The following is a 26,967-nucleotide window of genomic DNA, read 5'->3' as shown; positions in this document are numbered from 1 at the left end:
AGAGCGTGTGCTTCTTCAAAAGGGTGTGCCGTGTGGTCCTCTCAGACCTGGATTGTGTTATTTGTTCTCTTATGTTCTTATCACTTGCTTTCAACACATAAAATATATCCTTTTTTCAAGAAAACGGTGAAAACAGGAGGAAAAAAGAGGAAGACATTACTTTTGTTGTCCTTATTAACATTTATGAGCAGTATAGAAACATTAGTAAATGGTCAGAACATGCTAAAATGTAAATATGCAGCTATGTGTAGTAATGCATTTATTAGCACGTTCCTGTGGACATCCAAAAGTGAAGTAATGTCTGTAAATAGATGAAAATAATAGTAAAAGCCTCTTAAATCTACTTACAAACACATTATGCTCATAAGTAGTGTACGAAATGTTAGCAAATATTTCAGTATGCTAATGTTAGCATGTTCGCTAACAAATACACGTTGCCATTTAGAACTTAAATCTAGCTGAGGTTGATGGAAATGAACCTGAGTTCTGTATGTGTGTGTTTTATGTAAGAAATCATTCAACAGTGAGAACGTTTTGCTTTTTCATTTTAATGGAGAGTAAAGTGAAGCGTTACAACAAATGGTTAAAAGGTCTGAAAACAAGGAGTGTTTGGCTAAGGGTGCAGCAGGAGGTAAACAAGTGTTGAGAACACCAGTCATCCTCTAGAGACCAAGATTTTCTGCACAAAATTTCCACCTGACAGATAAAAACAACAACAAAATTAAATAATTAGAGACCAAAATGGTGGCTCGGCCTGCTGACTGACAGATCTGATCGTCACTGTTGTTTTGAAGTCTCCATCACACACTTCATTTGGTTGAGGGTTAATAAAACAATACACTTAATACACTTCCTGCAGCGTGACTTAAACTTAAAAGTGACAGGAGATGCACTGTTCACATGTCTGTCTTGCCATCCCTGGAGGCTGGTGGCACGAGGCTCTGCATAGACTGCACACCCGTGTGAGGGCTCTGATGTTGGCATGCCGCTGAAGAGCGGCAAGAAGTAGAGGCACGCCACACGGCAGTTAGGACTGCGAGAGAGGAAAGAGAAAACACAATGGCCCTTCTGCTGCAGTGTTTATATTTTCTTAGTTTCCTCTTTAATTTAATGTGCCCCAGATTTGCATTTGCTTGTGAGAAGAGATGTTTGTTTTTGATGATTTTTAAAAGGTATAATTAGTATATTTCAATGTTTAATGCAGTCACTACCATAATTAATATGTCCTCCGCTTCTATGTGTTAATTAGTCAGAACCTTTATTTTAGTTGAACTAATACAAAAAAAGAAAACTGCTGCAGTGCAACAAATGATTGTATAGTCCAGATTTCTTATTGAAGTAAAAGCATATAAGCATTATCAGCAAAATGTACTTGGACTGTGATTCGAAATACCCTCATAATTTACTAATCAGAATGAGTGCAGTTTGTATGATCCTTTTACTTATGACAAATATCGGATAATTATCCCGAGGCATTAATTTGTGATTAATTTAAGTAGAACAACTTTTAATTACTTTTTTAAAAATCTGGCATAATAACAAAAATGTACACAGTAAAGGGTTTAGTCTTTTTGTGTGTAAAGTGTAAATTTAAAGTGTAAACATTTAACAATAAAGTTGTATGAAAAAGTTGAGTAAATAAATTGTATACATGAGTACTGCATGTATACAATTTTATTTGAATATGCCTGTTTTAATGTTTACATTCACCGGTCATTGTTGTTAGATACATTTGTTCAACTGCTCATTAACGCAAAACTCAATTTATCAAATTTAGGCATGCAAGCGTAGTCAAGATGACATGCTGAAGTTTAAATTGAGCAACAAAATAGGAAAGAAAGGTGATTTAAATGACTTTGAACGTGGCATGATTGTTGGCGCCGGACAGGTCTATCTGATTATTTTTGGAAACTGCTGATCTGCTGGGATTTTCTCACACAGAGAATGGTCCAAAGCAGAGAAAATATCCAGTGAGTGGCAGTTCTCTGGACGAAAATGTCTTGCTGATGCCAGAGGGCAGTGGAGAATGGCTACACTTCTTTGAGCTGACAGAAAGGCAACAGTAACTCAACCACTTGTTACAACTGAGGCATCTCTAAACACACATCAAACCTTGAAGGCAACAGAAGACCACACCAAGTGCCACTCCTGTCACCTGAAAACAGGAAACTGGGGATATCATTTGAATGTGCTCACCAAACTTAGACGGTAGTAGATTGGAAAAATATTGTCCGGACTGATGGGTCTCGATTTCTGCTGCGATGATTGGATAGCGTGGTCAGAATATGGCATTAAAACGTGAAAGCACAGAGCTATCCTACCTTATATTTGGCAGATCAGGGTGTGGGTGGTGGTGTGCTGGTGTGTGGGATATTATCTTGGCACACTTTGGGCCCCTTAGTACCACTTAAGCATTGTTTAAACAGCACAGGTTACCTGGGTATTGTTGCCGACCACAGTGTATCCATCTTGTGATAACTACTTCCAGCAGGAAAACATGCTGTGTCGCAAAACTCAAATGGCTTCCACAGTCAACAAGTCTCCGTTGGGATATGGTAAATTTACATCGTGGATGTGCACCCGACAAATCTGCAGCAACTGTGTGATGCTATCAGGTCAGTATCTGAAAAAAATCTCTGAGGAATGTATCCAGCATCTTGTTGCATCTGTGCCATGAAGAATTAAAGCAGTTCTGAAGGCAAAACACAGGGTCCAACTCAGTGCTAACAAAGGTGTACCTAACAAAGTGTCCAGTGAGTGTATGAGCACGTTTGCTCTTTGTATCAGAGATGTCGAGGTCCAGTATTCTCTTCTTCACAGCGTACATAATAAACTGTCACTGGGATTCATTCCTTGTCCTTCAGTTGTGTTATTACAGCAGGGCCTCGGGGTGCATCAAAACATTCATTCAGACAACACGCTGTAATATACGGTATAGCCATTATATCAGCCAGCACGCTGTGGCCTTTATTGAGGGACTAAATTATTAGAGTGCAGCATGGGCCCCAGGTAGTTAAGCTAAAATACCTGTTGATTTTACATGTGAAAATATAAGAGCGGAACTCCAGAGTTTCATTAGCTTCAATTTCATTTTGTGTGTATTTCCCTCGAGATAATGTTTGGTGAATGTTTTTTTCCCTCTTCCCTCTCTTTCTCTTTCTTTCCCTCTCTCTGCTGGCTATGCAGTGGAGTGTGAGTGCTGTTTGAACGTGTTTGTGTCCTCTGTTCTTTTGAGCTTGAAAAGTATACTGTGCCTCAGCAGCCAGCATACATAAAAAATCAGTTGACTGGATTACTATTTTCACATGCAAATCCTGTGGGATTTCAAGGGCTCTCTGAAACGCCCGTTTTTGACAGGTACATTGATTTGGGGGAAGACCTCAATCACCATTGACATTTTACAAATTATGGAAGCTCTTTGCCTTCAAATAGAGGATGCTTAAACTGCAATTGTCTCCTGGACAGAAGCTATTGATGACCGAATATAGTGTTTTTTAACTGCCTTATCAGTGCTGAAGCACTTACATGTTACCCTTAATGAGGCTTGGTGGATCAATAGCAACAATGGATTATGCATAGAGGCGTCATGTGCTCACTACCTGGAAGTTTAAGTCCAATGAAATACGATACATGCCAGCATAAATTTGCTCCAGCTTTTGTGTACGATGCATCATCTTGTCAAAGACTATTCTCGCCACTCTTTAGTTTATGAGGCTAATTGTGAAAAATGTATTTAGTACCGAAGAAATCTAACCACACTGTATTTCAGAGTTAGTATTACAGCTTGTGCACTATATGCCTGGCAGCTTATGTTTTAGTATCTATGTCTGCTTGTATTAAGTGTGTTTGTTGCTACTGAAATGCCTATATTCATTCACATTAAAGGGACAGCTCACCTTAAAATCAATTTTTGACTTTTCTCTGGCCTGGAGTGCTATTCATCTATGTAAAATGTTTTGATATGAGATGCCCAGTTTTTGAGATATCCACTGTAAAAAGCTGTTTTTAAAAAAGCTGGATCTCCTTCCAGAAAACTTCCTAAACCTGATGTTAGCACTTTTATTTAGAAGCTGTACTTTTTGTGCTCTGCTTTCTAGACCTGCCATCTGAAGGAAGCATGCACCTAGCTACATGCTGTGCTGAGGGAGGGTGCCATTAATTTTTACATCCTTCCACACTGTCACTAACATGAGCTTCTCGTTAAAAGCTAGATGGGCGCTTTCTTTGGCAGATCGTTACAGTTTGTGGTTATCGGTAGCAGAGCTCATTTGAATTTTAATGACTTGCTGGCTGAGTCTTCACATAATTCTTGATGTGTGGTTTACCACGAGGTTAACCGCTGGTTGGGATGGGGGCTGAGTTTAGGCATGTTCTAGTTATGGCTAAGATTGAGGTACTGTATATCTGCAGGGAGTTCTTGTACTTTAATTTAATGAATTCCTAGATGACAAATACATGTGTGTGTGGGGTTTTTTGGGTGGCAGTAATCCTTCCCTCTCAATGCTCAATTTTCCAGCTCCTGTGCACAGTTGGAAACACATCACACCTTTTTTTATTTGGAGAAACCATGCAAAAAAAGGTTACGGAGCACCCAAGTTAACCACCGACGCTTTGAGGTGTCCTTCTACTATAATGTTAACACTTTACATTTAGGCCATGTGCAATTCACATAATCCTGTCTTTCTTCAATGCCGTATTCATGTGTTTAGCTTCACTAATACCGCTATAGAGGAATTTTCTGTCTCTGAACCCTGTCATCATTTTTATATAGGGATTTGGATTAATGTCTGAGTCTTTAAAAGTTACTGAAAACACAAAAAAAAAAATATATATATATATATAGAAAATCCGTCTTTATGAAACGCATATGAAATTTGTACAAAAATACATCAAGACTTCATACATACTGTATTTTGAATGATCAATGAGCCAAAAAGCTCAATATTCAGCTTTTTAGATCTTTTATACGTTCAAGTTTTTTTGTTTGTGATATTTCAGCTCGTTTGACAGATTGTGTTATTAGCAGGCTTGAGATCCACATGAGCTGTTCTGGGAGAGATGCATGTTCGCGCTCGTGTTGAAAATAAAGATAACCTTTCAGTAGTGATGTGTGACAGTTTCATTGTATTTGGCAGGACTCGTTCCTGTTTCGGCTGGTTAACTTGTCTGGGGTTAATTGTCTGATCTGGCGTCTGTTGAGCATCTTTGATTCCGGCTCTGAACTACATGACAGCGTGTAGCCTTCTTACACTGCGAGTAGAAGTTATGTGAAATGTTCATGTCACAAAAACACATCGCACATAAATTTTCTCGGTCCATTAGTTGAGACACTCGCTTTGATGAATCGTGATCTCACTTCGAATGGAGTCTGTTTACACAGAATAGCTTTGCGTGAAAGACCGTGTCCAGTTCTTCCACTATTGGCAGGTTTTCAATAGATCACTGGAAAAAGCTTCTTGGGCTCACTGAATGAACTATTGTCCATTGTTCTGCTTGTGCAGGGATTCTAGTGTGTTGCTGACATGACTGGCAGGTCAGATGTCCTCAGTGATGCATGACACCCGGAGCACAAAGCAGAACAGAGAGCCTCAGGGCCGTCTGGCCATGATTGAACAAAGGGTTGTTCTCATCAGAGTATATTGCAGAATCTACAGTGCTGTGAAAAACTATTTCCCCCATTCTTGATTTCTTTTTTTTCTTTTTGCATAATTGTCAGACTTACATGTTTCTACCCCATGACTCTGACAAGGGTAAGCAGAAGAGAATGGTGGATGGGTGTACACGTTTCAGATCATCAAAAAAAATCATATTAGACAAAGATAACCAAAATTAAATACAAAATGGAATTCTGAAGTTATGATTTCATGTATTAAAGGAAAAAGCTATTCACAACTAACACTATGTGAAAAATGATCTGGTTAAGGCTGAGGTTGAGGTACGTTAAATCTGCAGGGATTTCTTGTACTTTGATTTTCTAGATGACAAACACATATGTGTGAGTGGGGCAGTAGTAGCAGTATGGTTCCAAGGCGAAACCCACTGCTGACAAAAAAGAACACAAGGATGATGATCCTTAAGACTTTTGGAGAACATTTTCTGTGGATTTGAAGGTTTTTGGAGTGGCCTAGTCAAATCCAGGCTTAAATCCAGTTTAGATGCTTTGGCATGACCTTCAGGAGGTTGTTGATTCACAAAAACCCTCCAATGTGGCTCAATTAAAACAGTCTTGCAGTGAAATGTGGGCCAGAGACACATTGCAAATTTTCTCAAATGCTTGATGCCTGCATGACTTTCCTTGAATGATCTAGCTTCCCCCCTCAGTATTTCCTCCCTGCATAATTCCGATACTGTCAAATATCTGCATTTAAATTGGCCACAGGTCTAGATAGAGGGTTCACTCATCTTCTTCTCCAATACCAGCTAGCGCAACCCCAAACTGGATAAATGCTTCAGAAGATGGATGTGTTGATGTTGTTCACTGTGATGGATTACAAACAACTAGGGCAACTTTCAAGAGTATCCCAATGTCATGTTCAGAAAAGATTGTGTACCTGTAATGGTAGAAAAATACATTTTTGAATTTTAAAACAAAACATGATTTAAAGTGTTGGGTGAAGGAAAAGGGACTTTGTAAATGCTTACATTTAGTCAGGTGTAGTTAGCAAAATAAAATTTAAGATTAAGCAGAAAAACAGACAAATATACAACAAGACTTAGTGCCCAAAGCTGTGCTAGAGTCTCTGGAGCCTGTACTTACTATGTTAACCATCTCTTCAATTAGCATTAAACACAGAGTAAAGCTGTGGTTCATTCTGATGTAATTAGTAGTGGGTAAATTACAGTAAAATGTTAACTGGATGCCAGCGCTGGAGGAAAAAGTCATGGATCAACTAAGTGATTATAAATTGTCTTTAGCGGGCCATGAAGCATGTGTGCTGAATCTAATGACAATCCTGCCATTTGTTTTTGAGACATTTCATCAAAAATAGCAAAACTCAGTCTGCTGGTGGGCCTAGAAAAAAAAAGTAACGCAATCACCAGAGGTATTGGATTCAACCTTTGGACGTGATGTGTGCAAGATATCACTGCAACCTATCTAATGGAAATCGACATATTTCAGTCTTGACCAGAGTGGTGGATTACCCAATCTTTGGGTGGGCATAGATTTATAAAACCATGAGAGAAGCACCGCAAAAACCAGCCTGAAAGGAGAAAATTTTAAAGCAAAAAACGCAGAAGGATATCAAAAGTAGTCCTCATTTTTTAGAATTTTGTATCAATTTGGTAACCTCTAATGGTATTGTGTATCATGTAGCATTTTTAGAATATGCATCCCTAACAATGGCATCAACTCACTTTCTTACAAGACTTAAAGATAGTAATTTATTGACAGCTCAGTCACATTGAAAGCATATTGCTGTTGTCTGCCTCCCAGCAGAGCTTTTATTTTCTCATGAGTCACGTAAGCTGAGATCTTGAGGCTATTCTGGCTGACCCCTGTCTAGACAGAAGAAGAAAGGTGAATGGGCTTTTGCCGTGAGGACCCAGAAACCGCTGGAGAGAAGAGACTTTATTGACCTGAACTGAACCTCCCGGGGCAGTGTACATCCACCAACAAGTTCTACCAATAAAATGCCTCGTGTGAAAGACAGTTAATGTGAGGGCCAGTTAGTCTGGAAATCCCTGTTAAGATTTTGTACATAAAGGCCCGGGTGGAAGGTCTTGGTGTGCAGCTAAACCCAAAGTAATAAGGGCAGTAAAAACCTCTACAGTGAAGACTTAAAAAAGTGGGGGGGAAAAAAACCCCAGTTGCCTTTTAAATCACTTTTATTATGGGCTTTATACTCGACAGTTTCTAGTTTTTGTTCACTTTTGTTTTCATGCAGCTCTATTTTAATTGTTTATCCGTTTCGGTATTTGTTTGTTCGTCTATCCCCTCATTTGTTTTTCATTTCAATTTAACTACAATTCTCGTGTTTGTACATTTTTATTGCCTTTTTATAGATTTGAATTTTCATTGTTGTTATGCAAATTTTATAAAGCCGTGGTCGATGACTGTGAATATCTTACTGAGTGGCAGTTTAAGCAGCTAAGTCTGCCTATTTCTTGTAACACGAGGATCTCAGCGCCGTAGAAATTACACTACACACTGTGACTGCAGACAGTCTGTAACCGCTACAGTTACCACAATGCACAGCACGGTGTGTGGACATTACCTCTGTTTTAACTCACCTGTGTGAGGAAAGTGCATTCGTCTCCATGCTCTTTCAACTACTCTCAACATGCAGATCCACGAGGGCTGACAGGGAATTTGGTGTGTGTGTGTTGTGAATGCAGGTGTTGCAGATAATATACTACGATCTCAACTCTGGGAGAGGTTCAAGGCAGCACTGCAGGCAATGCCAAGCAAGCAGATAACTGCTTATGAAAATGTTCTGTGCGCCTTCCAAACCAGTACATATGTCTCAAGTGCATGGCATCAAATAAGAGCTCAGAAGTACTAACACAAGGAATAGGATAGCTGTGATATTTTCCACGCCTGTGATCAGTCTGTAATTATATGGCCCTGCTAAAAAATTCTTTGTGAGCAGACAGGGACGATAAGATCGAGGAGGCTCACCCGCATTGTCTGCACTATTAGGGGAGAAATGGGCCTGGTGATGATGCTCTGTCGAGTCTGAAGAGAGCGCTACATAGGGAGAGAAGGTGGGGGGGAGTACAGAGGGATTCATTGGGATGCAGGTCAGAGTGTTGCAGGTGCACGACTGACAATGAATGTGTCAGACCCAGCATGCTCCAGGTGGAGGTGGGAAAAACATGAACCTATGCTCGCTCTTTGGTGAAAAATATGTCAGAGCGATATTAGGACTGGACGAAGCAATGAGGCCGAGCAGGGGTGTCGACGTGTGTCGCACACCCATGATTCCCAAAGCACAAATATGGACATTTGTATTCAGATGTGTCACATGAGGAATAACGACATGTAGATTTCAGCATTATTGAGATTTCCTATTTTTCCAGCCGAAGAAATGTAGTCAGCATGCAGGCTATAAAGAACACAGAGGAAAAAAACGAAACTGCGTCCAGTGCACTTTACAGCTGGGAAAAATCAATACAGCCAACTGTAATGTGAGATCCCGTGGATTTAGAGGAATACATTTGATAACACTTAGTCATAAACCTGCAGGCTGTGTTTTATTCTGTCACACCTGAAGAAAGCGCACAGCACAGCCTCGATGATCAAGGCTGTTCTGTTGAACCGCATTGTTCTCTGCAGGGCCTTGCTTTGTCTGAATCCTAAGTCAAAAGAAGCTTTACGGAATGACTTGAAGAGATACTGTATCTGTACAAAATAACTCTCATGAGTGACAGGATAAAAGCTCGACTGTCATGCTAGCATGAAAGGCAGGATCCTGAACTCACTAGGCTCTATTTGTGACATGTGTTTGTAGCAGCAACAAACACACTACACCTTTACGATGCACTGCATAGATGCTGAGCTTCTGCTCAATACACACTCTTCTCTGATGAGGCTTATAGGCAGCTATTTGGTGTTGGGAAATTATTATTTCTTTGAAATACCGATACAGTTGAAATAGCAGTCTGTTTACCAGATGGAAAGATGGAGGTCGGTCAGGTTCCCTTTGTGAGCTATCCACACTTTCCTCCCACGCCTCAGCTTTACTCTACTGTGTGGCTCTCCTGGTCAAATATCTGATTTGTGAGTCATACCTAGCCTCTATACCCATGGAGAAACATGCTGGTTGTCTTAAAATACACTCTGGCAGGGCAGCCATGCAAGAGCTCAGGCCCGGCACAGAGCACGGGAGCTGCCCAGGGGACTGGCATGGAGTGAGCGGGAGAGACAGAGGGTGAGGGAATCGACTGGGAGAAAGAAAAGTGGGCGGAAAGAAGGAGACGATGGAAGGTCGTGTTAGATAAAGGATTATAAAAGCCTAACTTTCTGTCATGTAACACCGGGGCTAGTTCAACGTGTGGGCAACTCTGAAAGGGTGTTGTGATTTCTCTACAAGAAGAACAAGGCAAAAAACCAGCTGCTGCAACAATAAACATCCCGACTGGTTAAATAGTGTTCAAGTAATATCCTTGTTGAAAAGCTGCCGGGAAAATGGCAAAACGAGCAATATGAGGCTGGCCTTGGAGAGGAGAGAAAAATGAGAGTAAAGACATTAGTGGTGGAGGGATTAAAATAAGTAACCTGTCTCCCAACCGCTGTTAAAACCTAATTTTCTTTGCCAACTACAGTATCTTTTAATCCAAGACTTGAGACACACACCACACTTAGGAAGGATGTAAATGTGAATAGTTGGGTTTGTGACTGTAAACTGGAAATAACTGCAGGCTGCAAGATGGCTGGCTTCAGCCATGTAAGTCACAGGACCTGTGCTACTCATGCTTCATTTCACAGCTCCATCACCATGTTAGCGTGGTGCAACTTTAATTGTATTCACATTTAATTTCAATTCAGTCTATGTATTGTAATTGTACTTAATTATAATAACCTATAATTACACACTTCACTCTTTCTGTTCAAGGTCAGACGCAGGCAGCAACTAGTAGATAGCGGCACACTTAAGTGCTACGGTGCAGTCACACTAGCGTAAACAGTGATTAGACACGGTCGAAATGATTTCTATTGTGCAACGCACTTGTGATCTCGCTGCATTCGAAATAGTTGCTTTGGAGACAAGGATCAGGTCTGTGACCGCTCGCAGTCAGTTTCCGTCTTCTAAGTGGCTAAAAACAGATGGAGTCAGCAAATCTATTGACTCCATTCAACCCATTCATTTAAAACCCATTCAATTGCTATCAGTTTGCAATTGAATGGGTTCAAGTTTGAAATGACATCATGTTTGTGATAATACAGCAATTATCTACAAAAAACAGGCAAAAATTGCAAATCTGTTCCCGTCTGTTGCAAATCTTTTGACATCTATTTATCAAAATCAGAATCAGAATACTTCATTAATCCCCAGGGAAATTATGTTTAATTTTTTGTTTACACAAAAATTAACTACTTATACTTATAGTCCATCCATAAAATCAGAAATATAAATCTGAAATTCATAAATACTTCCACAAATAGTGGCACAGTCGCAGCAGGACAGCAATTTAACTGCAAAATGACATAAATGCTCGGCAACCGTGCTTTTATATAAGAATAAAGTCAGAATGCAATCAGTTCCAAACCAGTTAAATCTCTGTTGCAAAGAGACACAAGTGACTGATCGCAACGTCTTAGCAGTCTGTCTCGTTTATAAATTAGACAGCGGTTTCCAGGCAGCGATTATCTTTGCCAGTCTGTTTGAGTGCGATAGCAGTCAGTCAGAGTTGGACTGAGACTGTCTGGAGTCCGGTTCACTTTCATCAGATGACTTGACCAGTTGCTTTGTGAAAAGTGGTCACCCAGAGGTTGTGGTTGTTGCCCTCTCAGTCTGAGCAACTATGAGCTTTAAATGTCCTATTTTAACTTTAGTGTGACTGACTCATTAAAGAGGCTTTCTTTGGTACGTAGCAGCATATTTGGTAGAGACCAAAACCAGAGCTAATGGGAGAGTGAATATCAGACTTTGAAACACAATTTCAAATATACACAAATTCTATTTTAATTGTCGATATTTGCTAAATGTATAAACAAACAAATGTTTAATGTGTCAACTTTAATGTCGACACTTGACGTTTTATAAACATTATCATTAAAATGTATGTAACTGTATGGAATGATTTTATGAAACGTTGGTGAATGTATATGTTTGAAATAAAAAAGAACTGAACTGAACTGAAAAGAATGATCTCTTTAAGTTGGCACAGCATTTGTTGTGAATGAAATGACCTCCCAGTGAACCTTCTACATTCTGATTTTGCTTTGGTACTGACAAATTTGCAGATGCATTGTTGATAGAAATTGTAAAGATAAAATCCCAGTAGTTCTATTTGCTTTTGCAAATTAATTGTATGTGGGAGAATTTTGGAGCGAGGGTTAAAATGAAAAAATATGGAAAGAGGAGGACGAAGGACACCACGAAGGGCAAAGTTGGCTGGCATTCGACCAAATGACTGAAGGCAGATTGTCTCGGGTTGGGGGGAAACTGGCAGCCTAAGGACCTCTCTGGGCAGGAAGTGTCTGCTGATCATCTGTATGGGCGTGTCTGCATGCGGACAGCCGACAGGGAGGAAGAGAGGCACAGGAAGATGAAACTCACTCGTCTCCCTTCAGCTGGTTTGAAATACACCGAGGGGCGGAGAACAAGGGAGCGAGACTGAGAGTTACAGGTTGTATGGGGGCACATTGATGAGACAGAGCCTTCACAAAAGGAGAGTTTGAGTGAGAATGAGAGACACAGATGGGCAGGAAGAAAGAGGGGGAGAGGGTGACAGATAGAGGGAGGGAAAGCTGTCAGTTCCCCCCACCCTTCCTTCCCTGCCTCTTCGGCTGTGCTGGCAGTGCCACGCTCTGGTAAAGAGAGATTACCAAAGCCCAGCCTGAGGTTGCATGTATGGACACAGTCATTACCTCTGCCCTGCTTACAAATGGCACTGCTGTCTGAATACAAACCCGTGTCTGTGTGTTCCCCTCCCGACCCCGCCCGCCATGCACCACAGCTTTCGAGACTTGATTTAGCGGGAAAGTTGTAAAACTTGATAACAGCTCAATATCTTTACAGGCCTGTTTATAGTGCTGCATTATTTTGTTTATAGAATATCGACCATCGTTGTTTTACAACGCCAGGCACCGGAGCTACAAATAAATCTAGTGATGTGAGATTTTTTTTTTTTTCTGGCAGCAATTATTTGCTCTATTACGGCCAGGGTGTGTAGCTTTTTGGTTGGCCAGTTTGGAGGATCACGCTCAGAGTTTGCATGTGATTGCGCTGGTGTCATGTGGACAATCTGTGTGTTGGCGCTCAGCCTCAGACAGCATGGGGTTAGAGTTCAGTCTGTCAGAACCCGCTGTCATTTCCGCCATCACTGTGGAGAATTGTTACCAACAGCCGAGTGGAGCTGACTGATGTCAAGATATACTTAGAAGCTAATCATGCAGCAAATAGAGGCACAGGGATTCCTGCAACAAGAATTGCCTGGATGCCCTTGCCTCAGTTAGAGCCATCCATGGGAAACATTTCAGCCGTGTCACTCACAGTTTATTTGGAGCTGTGTTTTTGAGAGTTGCTCATGGATTAATGGATAGAAAGCCCAGCCTGGACAATATTCCAGTGTTCTGTGCCTAATTTTTGAGTGATGGAGTCAGAGTCTCGTTTTTTTTTTTAAGAGAAATTCTGACTTTGAAAGATGGCCCTTGTTTTTAGTTTAGAATCCATGGACTGTTATAGCCCTCTGTTTTGTACAGAAGGATATGTGTCCGTTCATATCTTCAGGGATAGATGTTTGCCATTACCCCGCCTGAGAGTCGTGCTGTGCCATATGCTGCATATTTCTCTTCAAATAATCACAAATTGTGGCACGAGAGAGAGACCATGCAGCCAGCAGCATCTGCAAGAATTGCTCTCAGCTCATTAGAATTATCACCTTCACATTAGCAGAGCAGGACAGTTTAAGCACAAACATTACAGTCTCTCACCTTTCTTTAGAGCTGCCCATGGTGCTTGTGGGCTGCCGTATGTGAAAATTCAAGCGAAAGGCCACGGTGCTCTAATTAACTTCACCTGGCATTCCCACTAACTGTGAATGCGCCTAACCTTTACACAACCTCGCTTAGTCACCTCTCCACTTAAACACCCAGGTTGAAATTCTCATTTAATGTCAGTAAGCAGATTACCACCCTCCTCCCACCTCCCACCTTCAGTCTCTGCCTTCCTTTTCTTCTTTTTTCCCCCTCTACTTTCGTTAAGCTCCACCAACAGATTTTTATTCAGGGCGGCTACGGCACTTTGTGGTGGTAAATCAATAAAACAGTGTCCCCTATAACAGACCTCTGTGTTTTCCCTCCATCGATCCTGTCAGCCCAGATACATTCAAGAGCAAGCCAACGATTACCCTCAGCAATCCTTCCCTTGATCTATACTGCAGATGACAGGTGCCAGACATCAGCTTTGGGTAATTGTGATACTGAAGGGGGGCATCATTAATCATTCTTTCTTGGCCTGACTTTAGTTGCTCATGATCGGTTCATGGTTATTGTAGTTGTCATCGACACAGACTGCTTTCAGGCATCGGTGTCATCTCTTCACCTTGTTGGCACTGTAGCGTAAAAGACGTCGTTATGAATGTTGTCATCTTTCACATGTAATAGCGTCAAATGTCTTATTGAAACATGCGACTCACAAAAAGTATCAAGTGCAATATAGATAAAAGCAAATTAGATGGAAGGACTGAGGGAAAACAAATCTTTTACTCCAGATTGTCATTTGCGGAAAAACAATTCAAAAGTGTTGATGAAATATCTGTTCTCCTTGCCTGATTATGTCTGCATTATCAGCGTCTCTAAAGACATTCAAATCTGCTGCAATTTGTTGCAACGAGAGCTTATTTGTTTGACGGATTTGAGAATCGGTCACGTAACTGTGACCAAAGTGGAAACGTGAAACTCGGTTTCTTCTAATCTACTGAGAAAGATAATCAAGTTAAGATTTTAATTTAATCCACTTATTTCATATAGGGAGCTAAATTAATAACCGCCAGATAGGAAAATTGAAAGGTGTTACAATCTTGTCAGCATCAGTTTATACTTTCAGCAGGTTTAATCTCGGCAACCAAGCTTTTCCTCAATCAGGGTTTTGCACTTTTGTTACCTGGAGGTCAAAGTGCTAATTAAAAAAGGACCGACTGAACGTGCGAATGTTTGCGCTGCAATTCCTGTGACATAGGGAGTGGAGAAATTATATCAACAGGGTGCAAGCCTGAGACAAAGTAAAAAGACATTGCCATCTTAAATGTTTCCCTGCAGCGAAAAGCTCCTGAGAGCCAAATGTTCAAGAAGCTTTTGGTCCCAGCTGGAGCGGAGATAGGACGTGATTCAACAAACCTATAACACCTTTTTACTCCACGGTATTACTACAGCAGCACTGATAGATAGAACCCTATCAAATGTTCCAAATAGGTGCTTCACTTTCAGGAAGAAGAGCCTTTTTAAATTCAAATCACTGTTGCTTTTGCTTTTCCATTACTTTGTTGTACTTCATCTTTAACCCAGTACACTCAATTTAGGCGGATTTGGTAGTATCTGACTTGTGATGCAACAGCATTCCCTGCTCATACATTGACTTAAATTTGGCATTGGCTGATTTCTTCTTTTTATGTGTTTATTTGTTTATTGCTTGAAACATATTGAGCTACCTTGAGTCTAACCCCCACCTCTGGTCCTCCATTTGTCAGTTTTGTGCAACTGACCCTCTGTGAGTTGTGAGCTATAGCTCACACTGTGTGAATTGAAGCATTCTCATCAGCGAGCTGCAGTGTCCTCATTCTTGTGTTTCCCCAGTGTCCGACTGCTTTTGATCACGCTAACAGAAATGAATGCCATTCACACACTGCTTTTAATGGACTGTGTAATGGGCTACTTCACTGGGTTCAAGAGGACATGCTGTATGTCCCTGCTTGTGCACCCACCTGTCTAATGGAAGCGGAGGGGGAGGGGGGCATTTTTAACCTAAAAGTGACAGCAGATGTGGTTATGGTGGCAAATCCCGAAACACACTGGGTAAACACTAGATCCCTTTGTTGTCTGAGGAGTTTGGATTTTTTAGTAGCTAATACAGCTCATGTGAATAGAAGAGAAGAGAAACACTGTGTTCAGACACAGAAAGCATAGCGTCGCCTCGTGTCATTTGTGCAAATTTAACAGCTGGATTATTTGTGTTTATTCACCCCAAACAGCCAGATGCACAGCTACAGCTAACACTGGGTGCACTGCGTGTGTCTGTGAAAGTTTTTTCTGCTCTCCCATTCTGCCATTCTTTCCCACTCCATTTAAATCCCTGGGTTATGCACAGACTTCCATTATTACACACTGATGTGTCTTGGCATCAATTTGCACCTTTCCAGACAAATTCGTGTACACTCTTGTCCTTGCAGTGACTTTAAAAGTGACTTAATTTTCTGTCTGAACACACATAAAGTATGGGTGGGTGATATAAACGATATACAATAGAAACGATATAAATTTGGCCAACGATAGAGATTTTGACTATACCGCTCTATCGCTATGATGTCATCAAGCTGCGCCTGTTTTGGTCGAAAGCATCGCAGCGGCTAAAACCATTATCATCTGCAAATTATGCCGACAGTCATAGCAAAGAAACTTTTGAAATATGGGGAAAGCCAAAAACTGCGCTTCCTCCACTTTCGTAACATTGATTCATTAATGTTGAATTCTCTCGCAGCTGCTCTATTCCCATGTTGTTGCAGTATATTAATAACTAATCTTGTATTGTGGATGAATGATCAGTTGTTCTCCTGACTGAAGTTTGGCCCTTGTATAGCATCCTGCTATACGATTGCATTTGTCCCTAACCACCAGAATCCCTCACGTTAACTTTTATCGAGTGGAAAAAAAGTTGGCATTCATCCTCCAGCTTCACTACAGCTCGCTAGCAATCACGTAGCACAACATTATATACCAGCTAGTCCAACTTCAGTAACCCTGCAAACGCCACTGCTGTTTAGTTTTCTGTCTTCATTTATGTCGGAAGTGGTAGCAGAGCTGTACGTTTTAATTAGTTTCAAAAATCTCTCAGTCAGAACATGGTATGTCATGTTTAGGTGGAAACTAGCGAGCTAACGTCCTTCTAACTTCTAACTTTAATAACTTCTGTTTTCATGGATGCCTGGATGTTAAACTTAATTGTTACACCTGGTAAAACAGCAACGCTGATGATTTTATTAAAGATTAAAGAATTTAGACCGTTTTTAACTCTCAGTGATCGTTTGATTTTGGGACCGGAAGTAGACGGAGTTTTGGACCCAGATTACTCCGCAAAGCTCCTCACTAAGGCAGCCGTAATGCTCTGACAATCCATCAAGCAGTGCGGCTTACCAAAGTTGTACTAAAACATTTTTTAACAGATTTCTGCACGCCCAAATCGGTTCGAGGTCAGTAAGCACAACCAGAATTCATACAAAAGGTACACTCTCGATTTTTGAGAAAATTAAAGGATTTTAAGTGTGCCTTGTAGTGTGGAAAATACGTTATACAGAAGAAAAGAATATACCGCGATATATATCGTTACCGCACATGCTTCGAATTATATCGCGATATGAATTTTAGGCCATATCGCCCAGCCCTAACATAAAGTCTATTCCAGGAATACCGTCAGAATGAAAGTATTTGGTTATAATCAAAGTACTGGACAGTTGAAATGTTTGATGTGTGAACCATGCAGCCTTGTGAAAAGTTTCATGGCATAAAATTGTTTAGTTTTAATAGGTAATTCTGGACCAAAGTGGTGGACTGACAGAATGAGTTTCCATCAAAATCTGAACCACTCAAAGGGTACTCAGAGAACACCTGCAGACTATTAACCTTTTTCTAAACATTAGGAAAAATGACTATCTTGCATCTTTGTAAAGAGCTTGACCTTACTGAATCAGTTTTATGTTCTTCTGAGACACTCTTATTTATCTGCTCATTCACTAAATTGCACAGTAGCTGCGTAGATTGGGGTGATAATTAAGTGTGATTATGTTGCTTTCTTTAACCCATTAAGACCGGATGTAGCACGAGTGCAGAAGGCACCTCGAGTCTTAATGAGGCAGAATGAAAGCACCGTTTGCAAGTTTTAAATAACATGTTTCTTGTCCATTCAGCATAAAAACCTTAATAATGTGAACATTAAAGTCCATTCTTGAATTTGTAAACAGGGCTTTCACAATGAAGGATCCCTTAGACAACTGGAAAAGAAAAGAAAAGCACCTGATGGATTTATTTTAAAATGTTAAACTCCAGGTGTTTGAGTCATCTTTTTTATTTGTATTTATTTATTTTTTGGTGCATGCTACCTTACTTCCTTCACTGAGAAAGGCCTTAGGATGTGATTGAAAGTCTAGAAGGCTCTAGAAATGAAATAAAACTTGTCTTTCTATGTGCATAGATGAGGTCAGTAGCACAGTTATATTGAGTTCTTTAAGTTCTAAATTTGGCTATGCTAAAGGATGATGGAGACAGATTAAGGTCTTATTAAGGGGTAAGTGTTACAGAGTACAATCTGTGCTGCTGTTTTATAAAAAGTGCTGCAAAGGCATTTTCTGCAATAAGTCTTCATTGATATGCTATAAGAGTTGAAAGTGACAGCTCTGCATATGGCCTGGGTAATAGACCCAATATAGGCCTTGTAAAATATTGCAAAATGTGAATATGTACTTGATCAGTTGATGAGGTAATATGAAATATAAGGAAAGTAAAACGCTCATTTATTTTACACCCCAATTTGTCAAAAACATTGATCAACATCTGGCTATGACACAGTGAAAGGAGATGAACAGTGTTTACATTTTCTGCATTAGCCACTGTGTTAGCTAAAGGTTTGCTATTATGTTTTCCTTCATTTTCTATCATAGATATGCTGTTATAATGGTGGAACGTATTATTTAACATGACCAAAGTTACAGACAATGAGTTGAGTGTATGCACAAGTAAATCAAACGACCCAAAAACTTCAGACTGCCCCAACCAATCAGTTTAAGGTTTTTCTACTCTTGTATGTAAGCCAGCAGTCCCACCCACCTACTCTTTAAACGTTCTGCTTGCAGAGTTAAACCAATCAGAAAACTTAACTTAAGCTGACAACTCAGGTACTGCCCCAAGGCTCAGTTTAAGATATTTAAAGACAAGTTTGAACCGTTGGAACCAGATATTTTCAGTCCCATTGCTGCAGGTGTACAAAATTTAAGCGGCAGACTCTGCCTTTGCAAACATTTGTGACAGAATGGGTAGTGTTAAAGAACACTAAGAATAAAGATCCCCTTTGGCTTAAAGTAATATTTAAACAAAGTATGCTTTAAACAGATGATGTGTAGTAAGCCTTAGAGATGCTTGTCTTCTTATAGAGCTGTTTCTCCTCCAGTTTTCTTAGTAAGTGTTGCTGCTGGAAGTTGCTTTGTATTTAGTTTTCAAAAACATAAAAGTCTTCTCACACCATCTCGAGGCAGTTTAGCCTCAAAATATGGCTGACCCGGGTAAACACTCTATCAGTCTCTGAGAATGGTAGAAAAACATACTCTTACTGCGTTCCACTGCGGGATTTTTATTTTTTCAGAGCGCCGAGCCGAGGGTATATAGCGCATACATTTCACACTTTGAATACTAAATTGAGAGCACTTAAATAAAATGACAGAGAGCAAATGTAGTGCACCGTACAATAAATAGTGCGCAATTTCAAACACAGTCATTCAAAAAATGTGATTTGTCCAAGTAGTCACCACGGAAACTACCTTTTGCTGCTGCACCACAATAACAGCCGCACTTCTTCTCTTTAAGATCCCGCAGATCAGCTACGCGTCAACGGCCCCGGAGCTGAGTGATGACAGACGCTATGACTTTTTCTCTCGGGTGGTTCCGCCAGACTCGTTCCAGGCCCAGGCCATGGTGGACATTATCCTAGCGCTGAACTGGACTTACGTCTCCACCATCGCCTCGGAGGGCAGCTATGGAGAGAAGGGAGTGGAGGCTTTCACACAACTCTCCAAAGAAGCAGGTAAAGAAAGGTGACCCGTCCACAAAGTTAAGTTCTAATTATTTTCTGAAATGTGTATTTACAATTTTTAAAACGCACTTGCACTTGCACCCACCCAGAAGATGATTAGTTTTGCCTTTCCAATTCATTATAAAATCTGTTTTGGGTGGATGAATTATTGATCTGTTTGGCAACTTCTGCTTTCTCTCCCCAGCCAGTTGTGGAGTGTTACTAGAAATGTAGACAGAGAAACATCTTGTAGAGAAGATGCCGCGTCACAGTAATGAGGAAAGCCCGAACACATCTTGCTCTTATTTAAATGCAATCATTGAGTATTTTGCTGAAGCAGAAAGGGTATTGTTTGAAAATACATGTCTAACATGTTCACTTTATCCAAAGAGGAGAAAAGAGAATAGTCCGGAAACTGGTCATTTGGGAGAGTTTTGTTTTATATTCTGCCATTGTGGGTTTTTTCTTTTTTTGTTGTTTGTTTTTTACCACTGGAAGTGAGATTGCACGAGTCTGAGCAAAGATGGTCTCTCTGAGTAGTCAGCTCGAATCGCTCTGGTCTGTATGTAGCAGAGAGGTTTAAGATATTTAGTCTGCTTAGTAAATGGAGTCGAGCTTCTTGAACGTTTTTAGGCTGTTCTCACAAAAGCCATATAATTACAAAGAAAATTAATGGTCGATAAAGTTCCCTATTAGAAACAGCTTTGTTTGTTTTGTTCTGATTGTTTAAAGCCACTGTGATCCTTTTGCTGGGTAAACAGGTGATTATGTTTAGACTTGTGTCCAGAGAGGTTAGGATCTTACAGCAGAGCTTTGCATTCACACAGGTGAGGTGGTTTCTGGCTGTAACTGGGCTGAAAATTGTGCACACGCGTGACTCACCAGCTTTTTCCACATTGCTGCTGTTGTTGGCACATAGCGGTCTGTGTGAAACAGCGGTCGTTACTGTCGCCAGGAGATGCTCAGTTGGTATACAGTACAACGGGTCAACTAGCTTTATCAAAAAATTGAGTTTATTGTGCTGCGCTTTACAGGGTCTGCAGAGATTTTCTGCAGTTGCTACTGCAGTTTGTGTGTGAAATTAGGACAAGGGTACATTACTCCACATTTTCAATGCCCTGTGTATTCAAACAAACATACTGAATGATTGCAGAAAGATCTTAATGCACAAGAGGTAACAACAGCTGGGCTTTTTGTAGCTTCTCTGCCTTTTTCTCCTTTGTGCAAAGAAGATGGATGTCACCCAGGTCTGGGAAAAATTACCCTTCATCCATGATAGGACACAGCCATGCCACAGAAGTACTTTGCTGCTTCTCACCTCTATAGATCCCAGTCCATTTCCTGTAATTTTGAAGGGAGTGATCTCTGTCTCTTCTTCTAATAGACTAATGCGCAGAAACCTCTAAAATGAGCGAAGCTAATGATGTCCCACAGGCACCGATCAGAAGTCCAGCATGCATGAATATTTTATCTGTGTGCATTCATGTCCAGTGTGATCACTCATTAAAACTTTAAGAAGCTGTTTGTGCCTGAGTAATATGCATCGACAGATAGACGGGGCAGAGGCAGAAGTAAGAGAGAGAAAGTAGCCTGAATAGGAACAAATAGGGAAAAGACCTGATTTATCCTAAACAGTATCCTGAGATAAACACAGCTTCTTCCCACTAGTTTTCTCATTTCCTACTGATGTCTCCTATATTCTTATGCAAAGAGCAGTAAACACTGTGATATTATTATGACTCTCTAACAGCTACATAAGGGCTATGGAATTATAAGCCATTGTTGTTCAGTCACACTGTTGCAACTGAGCTCCAGTCGCTTTGCACTATTTTGTATTCATACACAAATGGGAATTATTCCCTATGACGGAAAGCTTCCAGTACCCAAGGCATCTTATCTTTAATAAACACATTAATTATGTAATAGCGTGAATGTACAGTCACAGAATTCATTCAGGGGCACCGGTTCTGCACCAGAACTAACCGCAAAGGTATTGAATTAAATAAGAATTATTCTAAATGGCTGACTATATTTCCTAAATAATCACCGGGTTCTTTATTTACCTCAACTTCAGGACGTAACAGGCTTTTGTTAGAGGCAGGCCTTAGTTTGTAATATCCTCCATTTCATCTCTATAAGTAATCATGATTAGGTACTAAGCCTCGTTCCAATCTTCTCCCACTTGCCCTGTTAAAGTTACTGCATTACACTCTTAATACTGTGGCGAGCAGTGACTCAGTCTTAAATTAAATCAACAGGATTGCCTGAGTTTATCTGTTAAACTTTTTATTTTACTTTAACAACAAGTAGAGCATCACTCTGATGCACAGATCCATAAACAATGGGCTGCCATCTTTTTTTTTTTTTTAGAGCTAAAAGTGTTTGTTTTTGGATGGTTAGAAAGCTGTATTTAAGGATGCATTGAACAGATACCTAGCATATAAAAAAAACTACAATGCTTTAATTTTAACTTAACAATAAAATTAACAAAATACTACAGCACAGGCATCGTCAGTGGTCTTTTGGTACAATTAGCCACACAGCAAACAAGATTAGTCAGATAATTGTATTAAAAGTGCTCCAGACAACAGAGCTGAGCTGATGAGCAGCAGACAGCTAGCAGCTATAGCCGCCTGTTTCCCATCTGCCTGTCACTCAAAGCGGAAACGTCTCTAATAATGCATAACTTTGGGCTCTCATAAAATTTACTCTGGTGAGTTATTAAAAATGTACCCCCCGTACAGTTTTCATGAACAGGAAAATTAGCAGTGCCGACTAAAAGCATTTTTTGTAACAGGCTGTCGTGTGCATGTGGGAGTCTTTGGGGGCTGACTTGCATTTGGATCCAGCCTCAAGTGGCTATTTGAGGAACTATAGTCTCTGGCACTTCTGGGTTGGCTTCGCCTTTTAAGCCTGGAGGATCCCGCTTGCCCTCAACACATCAATGTGTGTCAAAACGAGGATGGTGATCAATCCAGCTACCAAATGCACTCGTGCTCTGCTAATTTCACACGGTGTTTAATGATGCACAGCATGAGCACATGAACTGTAAATATAATAGAAGAAAAAAAACTAACAATAGCAGAATATGCATAACATTGTAGCTTCCATGGAAAACCTTCATATTGCAAACCTGGATCCTCCCTGACACACTCCCTGAGGACACTGAAACGTAACACTTCCTGCAATTGTTTAATTTCTTAGCAGCCTTGTTGCAAAACATTTTCAGGCAGAGGGGATTGTTTCATTTCCTGGCCTGTATTAAGGGGCTATATTTATTTGTTTCTGTGATCCACACCCCCCCCGGCCTTGATCGGAGATAACAAGTGGGTTTTATTTGAAGAAATACAGTTAGTTTTTTTTTTTGTTTTTAAGAGCTGCACAACAACAACAACAACAACAGCATTGCTGGGTGGATATTGTTTCAGCATCCGTGCAAGTTGATCTGCGAGGCCTTGAGAAATTTCTTTGTGGCTGCCGTGTTTGGTTGCATTGAAATGTCAGATGCATTAGTAGGATTCTCGCTTCACCACTTCAAGGAGAACTATCTAGCGGACTAATGCAATATGGCTGCCCATTACCCCAAGCTGAGACTAGAGTGATGGCCAGCCTGTATTGATCTCTTCAATTTTTTCCTCTCCGTCTTTTTTTTTGTTTCTTTTTTTTTTTGTTCTACTTTCTCTCTCCTCTGCAGGCACTATCTTATTGTGCACCTTCATCCTGGCTTCAGGTGAAGTTGGCAGAGATAACTGTAGTTTGTACTTTCCTGTCTGTCTGGAGTCAAGCCAGAGCGATGGGTTTTAGTTTTCCCATTTGATAAAACGACTTGGATTTCAGGAAAACCTCCCACAAAGTATCACTGTGGAATTGATCGCAGTAAGTTGCCAGCACAATGAGTTTTACATCTAGTCTGAGTTGCGAGGGAGGAGAAATTGGCCTGTTAAGGACAGGACTCATATTTAGCAATAGCAGGAGACCGGGGATGAAACCGGTCATAAAATAGACCACAGTACTTTCGCAGGACTCTCTGACTTTGCCAAGTCCCAGACCCGCAGTGAAAAGGCACGCTGGATTAAGAAGGACACAAAGATGTAGCACGTGAATGTCAGCTGTTTGTCAGTCCATAGTGATTTACTCCCAAGTGTTCAGCCAGAGAGACTGGGGGGAAGAGGGCCTTCCTTTTGACTATCGAGGTGATAAATATAATTGCAGCATTATAGATCCCCTGGGGGTTCAGGTTTGGAGGGTGTTGAGTAGTCACGCGGGGGGTCGAATCCATCAAGAGCCTCTAATTTAAAGGGATTTATATTTCACCAAGCAAAATGGCAATGCTGGATTCCTCACCCTGCCGTGCATTTCCAGAACCGAGGGCAGTGAGGATGAATAATTGAAGCAGTTAATGCAGTGCATGACCTATGGCACTCAAACAGATAAGCGCAGAACTTCCAAGGGCCTGATGAATTTAGCCATCATTATCATTAAGCTGACTTTAACATATTAATCATAGTTGGAGCAGAGGGTACAGGTTCATGGTGTATATAGTCTTATTATGCTGTCGTTGGATCATAGGTAAACGAATAAGTGAATAAGGTAAAGCTTTCAATGTCACAAACCAATTCACCTCGCTTTGACTTCAAGAAATTTCGAGTCTTTTGATATATTTTTGAAAAATCCACTTCCTGTCCTCACTCACCGACTGTAAACGACAGCTTAAAAGACCCCCATCTCTATCTCTAGTCCTCTTTCTTGAATTGACTTCAATTAGTTGTAATAAGACACTTTCTTCTCTCAGAACTTGACATTTATCTGTCTCACATCACACAGACACACGCTCTCCTCTTGCTTAAATCTTCTCTTTGAGTCGAGGACTCTTTCAAGTCCACACGGCTTCCTGTGACAGGTGAAAACGGCCTGACCCAACGCACAGTACTGTGGAACCACCGATACAACACTTGCTGTTTCATCGCGCCTGCCTTCCAAACTAACTGACTGACCATCTCACTAACTGACAGATGAGGGTTTCTGCAGCCATTCAATAATTTAGCCACTGTTGCACAACTACCAGCCTGCAGCCTTTAGGGTGGTTTCAAGCCTGCAGCACATTCACTTCTGGTGCTCTTTATTTCTGAAAATGGGATCTGCTCCAAATGCTTCTTTATCTTAATCAGTGGCTCCTGTGGTATCTGTCTGTATAATTGACTGTTGTGACCTATAGTACATTGCTGTTGAAGACTGTTAAACCATCATGACTCTTTACACAAGCCCCCAGGTTTCTTTTTTCTTTATTTTTATAATGGAGATAATGGATTTTCAGCAGATGTATGTTCTGTTTTCTTTTGTTTTTTCCCCCTCCCTGCAGTCACTATATGTATCCATGTACCTGCAGCCACACTGCAACTGGGAACTAAGAGCTGCAGCTAATATGAATTTAACCAAATCAGTCACAGCACAGAGCTAGAGCTTCCTGAGGAGAAAAAAAGGAAAGAAAGATAACAAATACAGTGTCATACTGAAATGACAGGCTGAAATGATCTGAAATCTCTCTGCTGAAACAAAGCTTTAAATGCCGTTCCTTTGAGACCAACAGCGCTGGCTAGTCTGCACAAATGACATCAAGCACGTTTCACTTTAACAGGATACAACAAACCCTTAAGCAACAACCAGTACATTAGCAGTGTCTCCATGTTTAAGTTTAGTCCATGCAGGGAGGATAACAGCAGCTATCCCAGAGGTCCTTTGGCAGATACTCGATTATTTCTTATATCAAGAAAAAAAATCCACAATTTTTTGCTTGCTGATACTAGAAAAATGGAGAGTAAAGAGGAGGTTTAGCTGTTGTCATTTTCTTATCTTCTGCCGTCAGAAATTGCCACAGTAAACCTTGACTGGAGACGTGTGATCTCCCAGCGAAAAGCTGTTTATATTAAAGTAATGAGGCTGAAGAGAGTGGCAATTAAGAGATTCCTTCCACCTCTCTAACTATGCAGAGAAACTCAAACTAAAAGGTTATTCGGACTATTAAAATGCTTGAGTGGGAATAATTTTAATTGTTTCGGTAGACGTTTGCTGTTCACCGGGGGACAAAAGCTGCTTCAGTCTAGGGCCACAGTGGTTAAGATGTTCTCTGGCACAGGCGATCATATTATCTGTTTATCCAAAGTGCTTAAGAGGTTATCTTATCCTCCACACCTGTAATTACCACACCAGAGTAGGCCAAAAATCTTATTTATTTATTTTTAAAGCTATAGTTTTGCTTCTCTACTCAATAACTGGCTGATGAATAACAGAAAGCAATATCTAGTCATGTGCTAAAAGGCAGTTCTGATGATATACTGTGCCAAATAAAGTATTTAGCAACTGCTGTATTTAGTTAGTCTCTAAAGCAATCAGCGCCCTCCATCCAGTACAAACTCATTAGTGATGACCCGTCGGAGAGTGATTTATTGTCTGTATTAATATGCTCTCTGTTTGTTATTGCCAGCTGTGCTATCTGATTGGTTCAGGTTCCAGTAAGAGTTGTTTGATAATGACTTTAAATGAAAATTCAATGACAAGCTGCTGGATTTTCCCAAATCCATAATATAAAATCTGTAGCTTTATGTCCCTGTTGGTGTGGATTATTGGATTTGTTATAGCTGATATGTTTATAATTCCCTCACTCTGAGACTGATGCTCGGTTAGAAGGCGCAGTGTGAGCTTCATATTGCATACTATTGTGGTTTGCAGATTATAGTGAAATGTTACTGTGGGCACAGTAAGAATATACATAATCTAGACTGTGTAGCACGCATGACAGCTTCATTAAAATCAGCAGAGTCTTCAGCTCTGTTTTCATAGATTTTCATAGAGGATAAGAAAACAAAGCAAATATTTTGACCTTGGGCTTTTTCTGTGTGTTTGTGCGCATACATCTCTGTGTAAGAGCGGGTGAATGGGTGAGATCATCCCAGAGGCCTTATCATTTCTTACTTCTCTCCCATTAAAAAGGTGGAATCTGCATCGCCCAGTCTGTAAAAATTCCACACAACCCCAAGCTGGAAGATTACGACAAAACCATCCAACAACTGCTGGAAACGCAGCACTCGCGGGCAGTCATCATCTTTGCCAGCGAAGAAGACATACGGTGAGCAGCGCCGCACATTCTGGCTTCACCCATGTCTGTTCAGGCATGCTGATGATTTGCCATGTCGAGGTCTTTAATCTCTAAGTAGCAGCTCCCGAAGAAAGGCTAGAGGCACAGATTTACCATGTGCACGGGCTGTGTCTGCAACACAAACATACCTGTAACAACACAAACACAAGCATGCCT

The 26,967-nt window shown here is 40.6% G+C and overlaps 1 protein-coding gene across 3 annotated transcripts in view; it reads left to right on the top strand.

Moving 5' to 3' along the window:
- Positions 1 to 26,967, top strand: part of LOC308406821 (metabotropic glutamate receptor 7-like) — a 76,323-nt gene that overhangs the window by 10,880 nt on the left and 38,476 nt on the right. For all 3 annotated transcript variants that reach the window (XM_080898057.1, XM_080898055.1, XM_080898056.1), the window contains 2 exons: positions 19,454 to 19,670; positions 26,646 to 26,781. In XM_080898057.1, coding sequence (XP_080754183.1) covers positions 19,454 to 19,670; positions 26,646 to 26,781 — 353 coding nt within the window. The remainder of the gene's footprint in view (positions 1 to 19,453; positions 19,671 to 26,645; positions 26,782 to 26,967) is intronic.

The sequence above is a fragment of the Rhamphochromis sp. 'chilingali' genome (assembly GCF_963969265.1).
Source record: "Rhamphochromis sp. 'chilingali' genome assembly, chromosome: 12".
Classification (NCBI taxonomy): Eukaryota; Metazoa; Chordata; class Actinopteri; order Cichliformes; family Cichlidae; genus Rhamphochromis; species Rhamphochromis sp. 'chilingali'.
The sequence above is the reverse complement of the archived record's forward strand: the minus strand, read 5'-3'. Positions and strand labels throughout refer to the sequence as shown.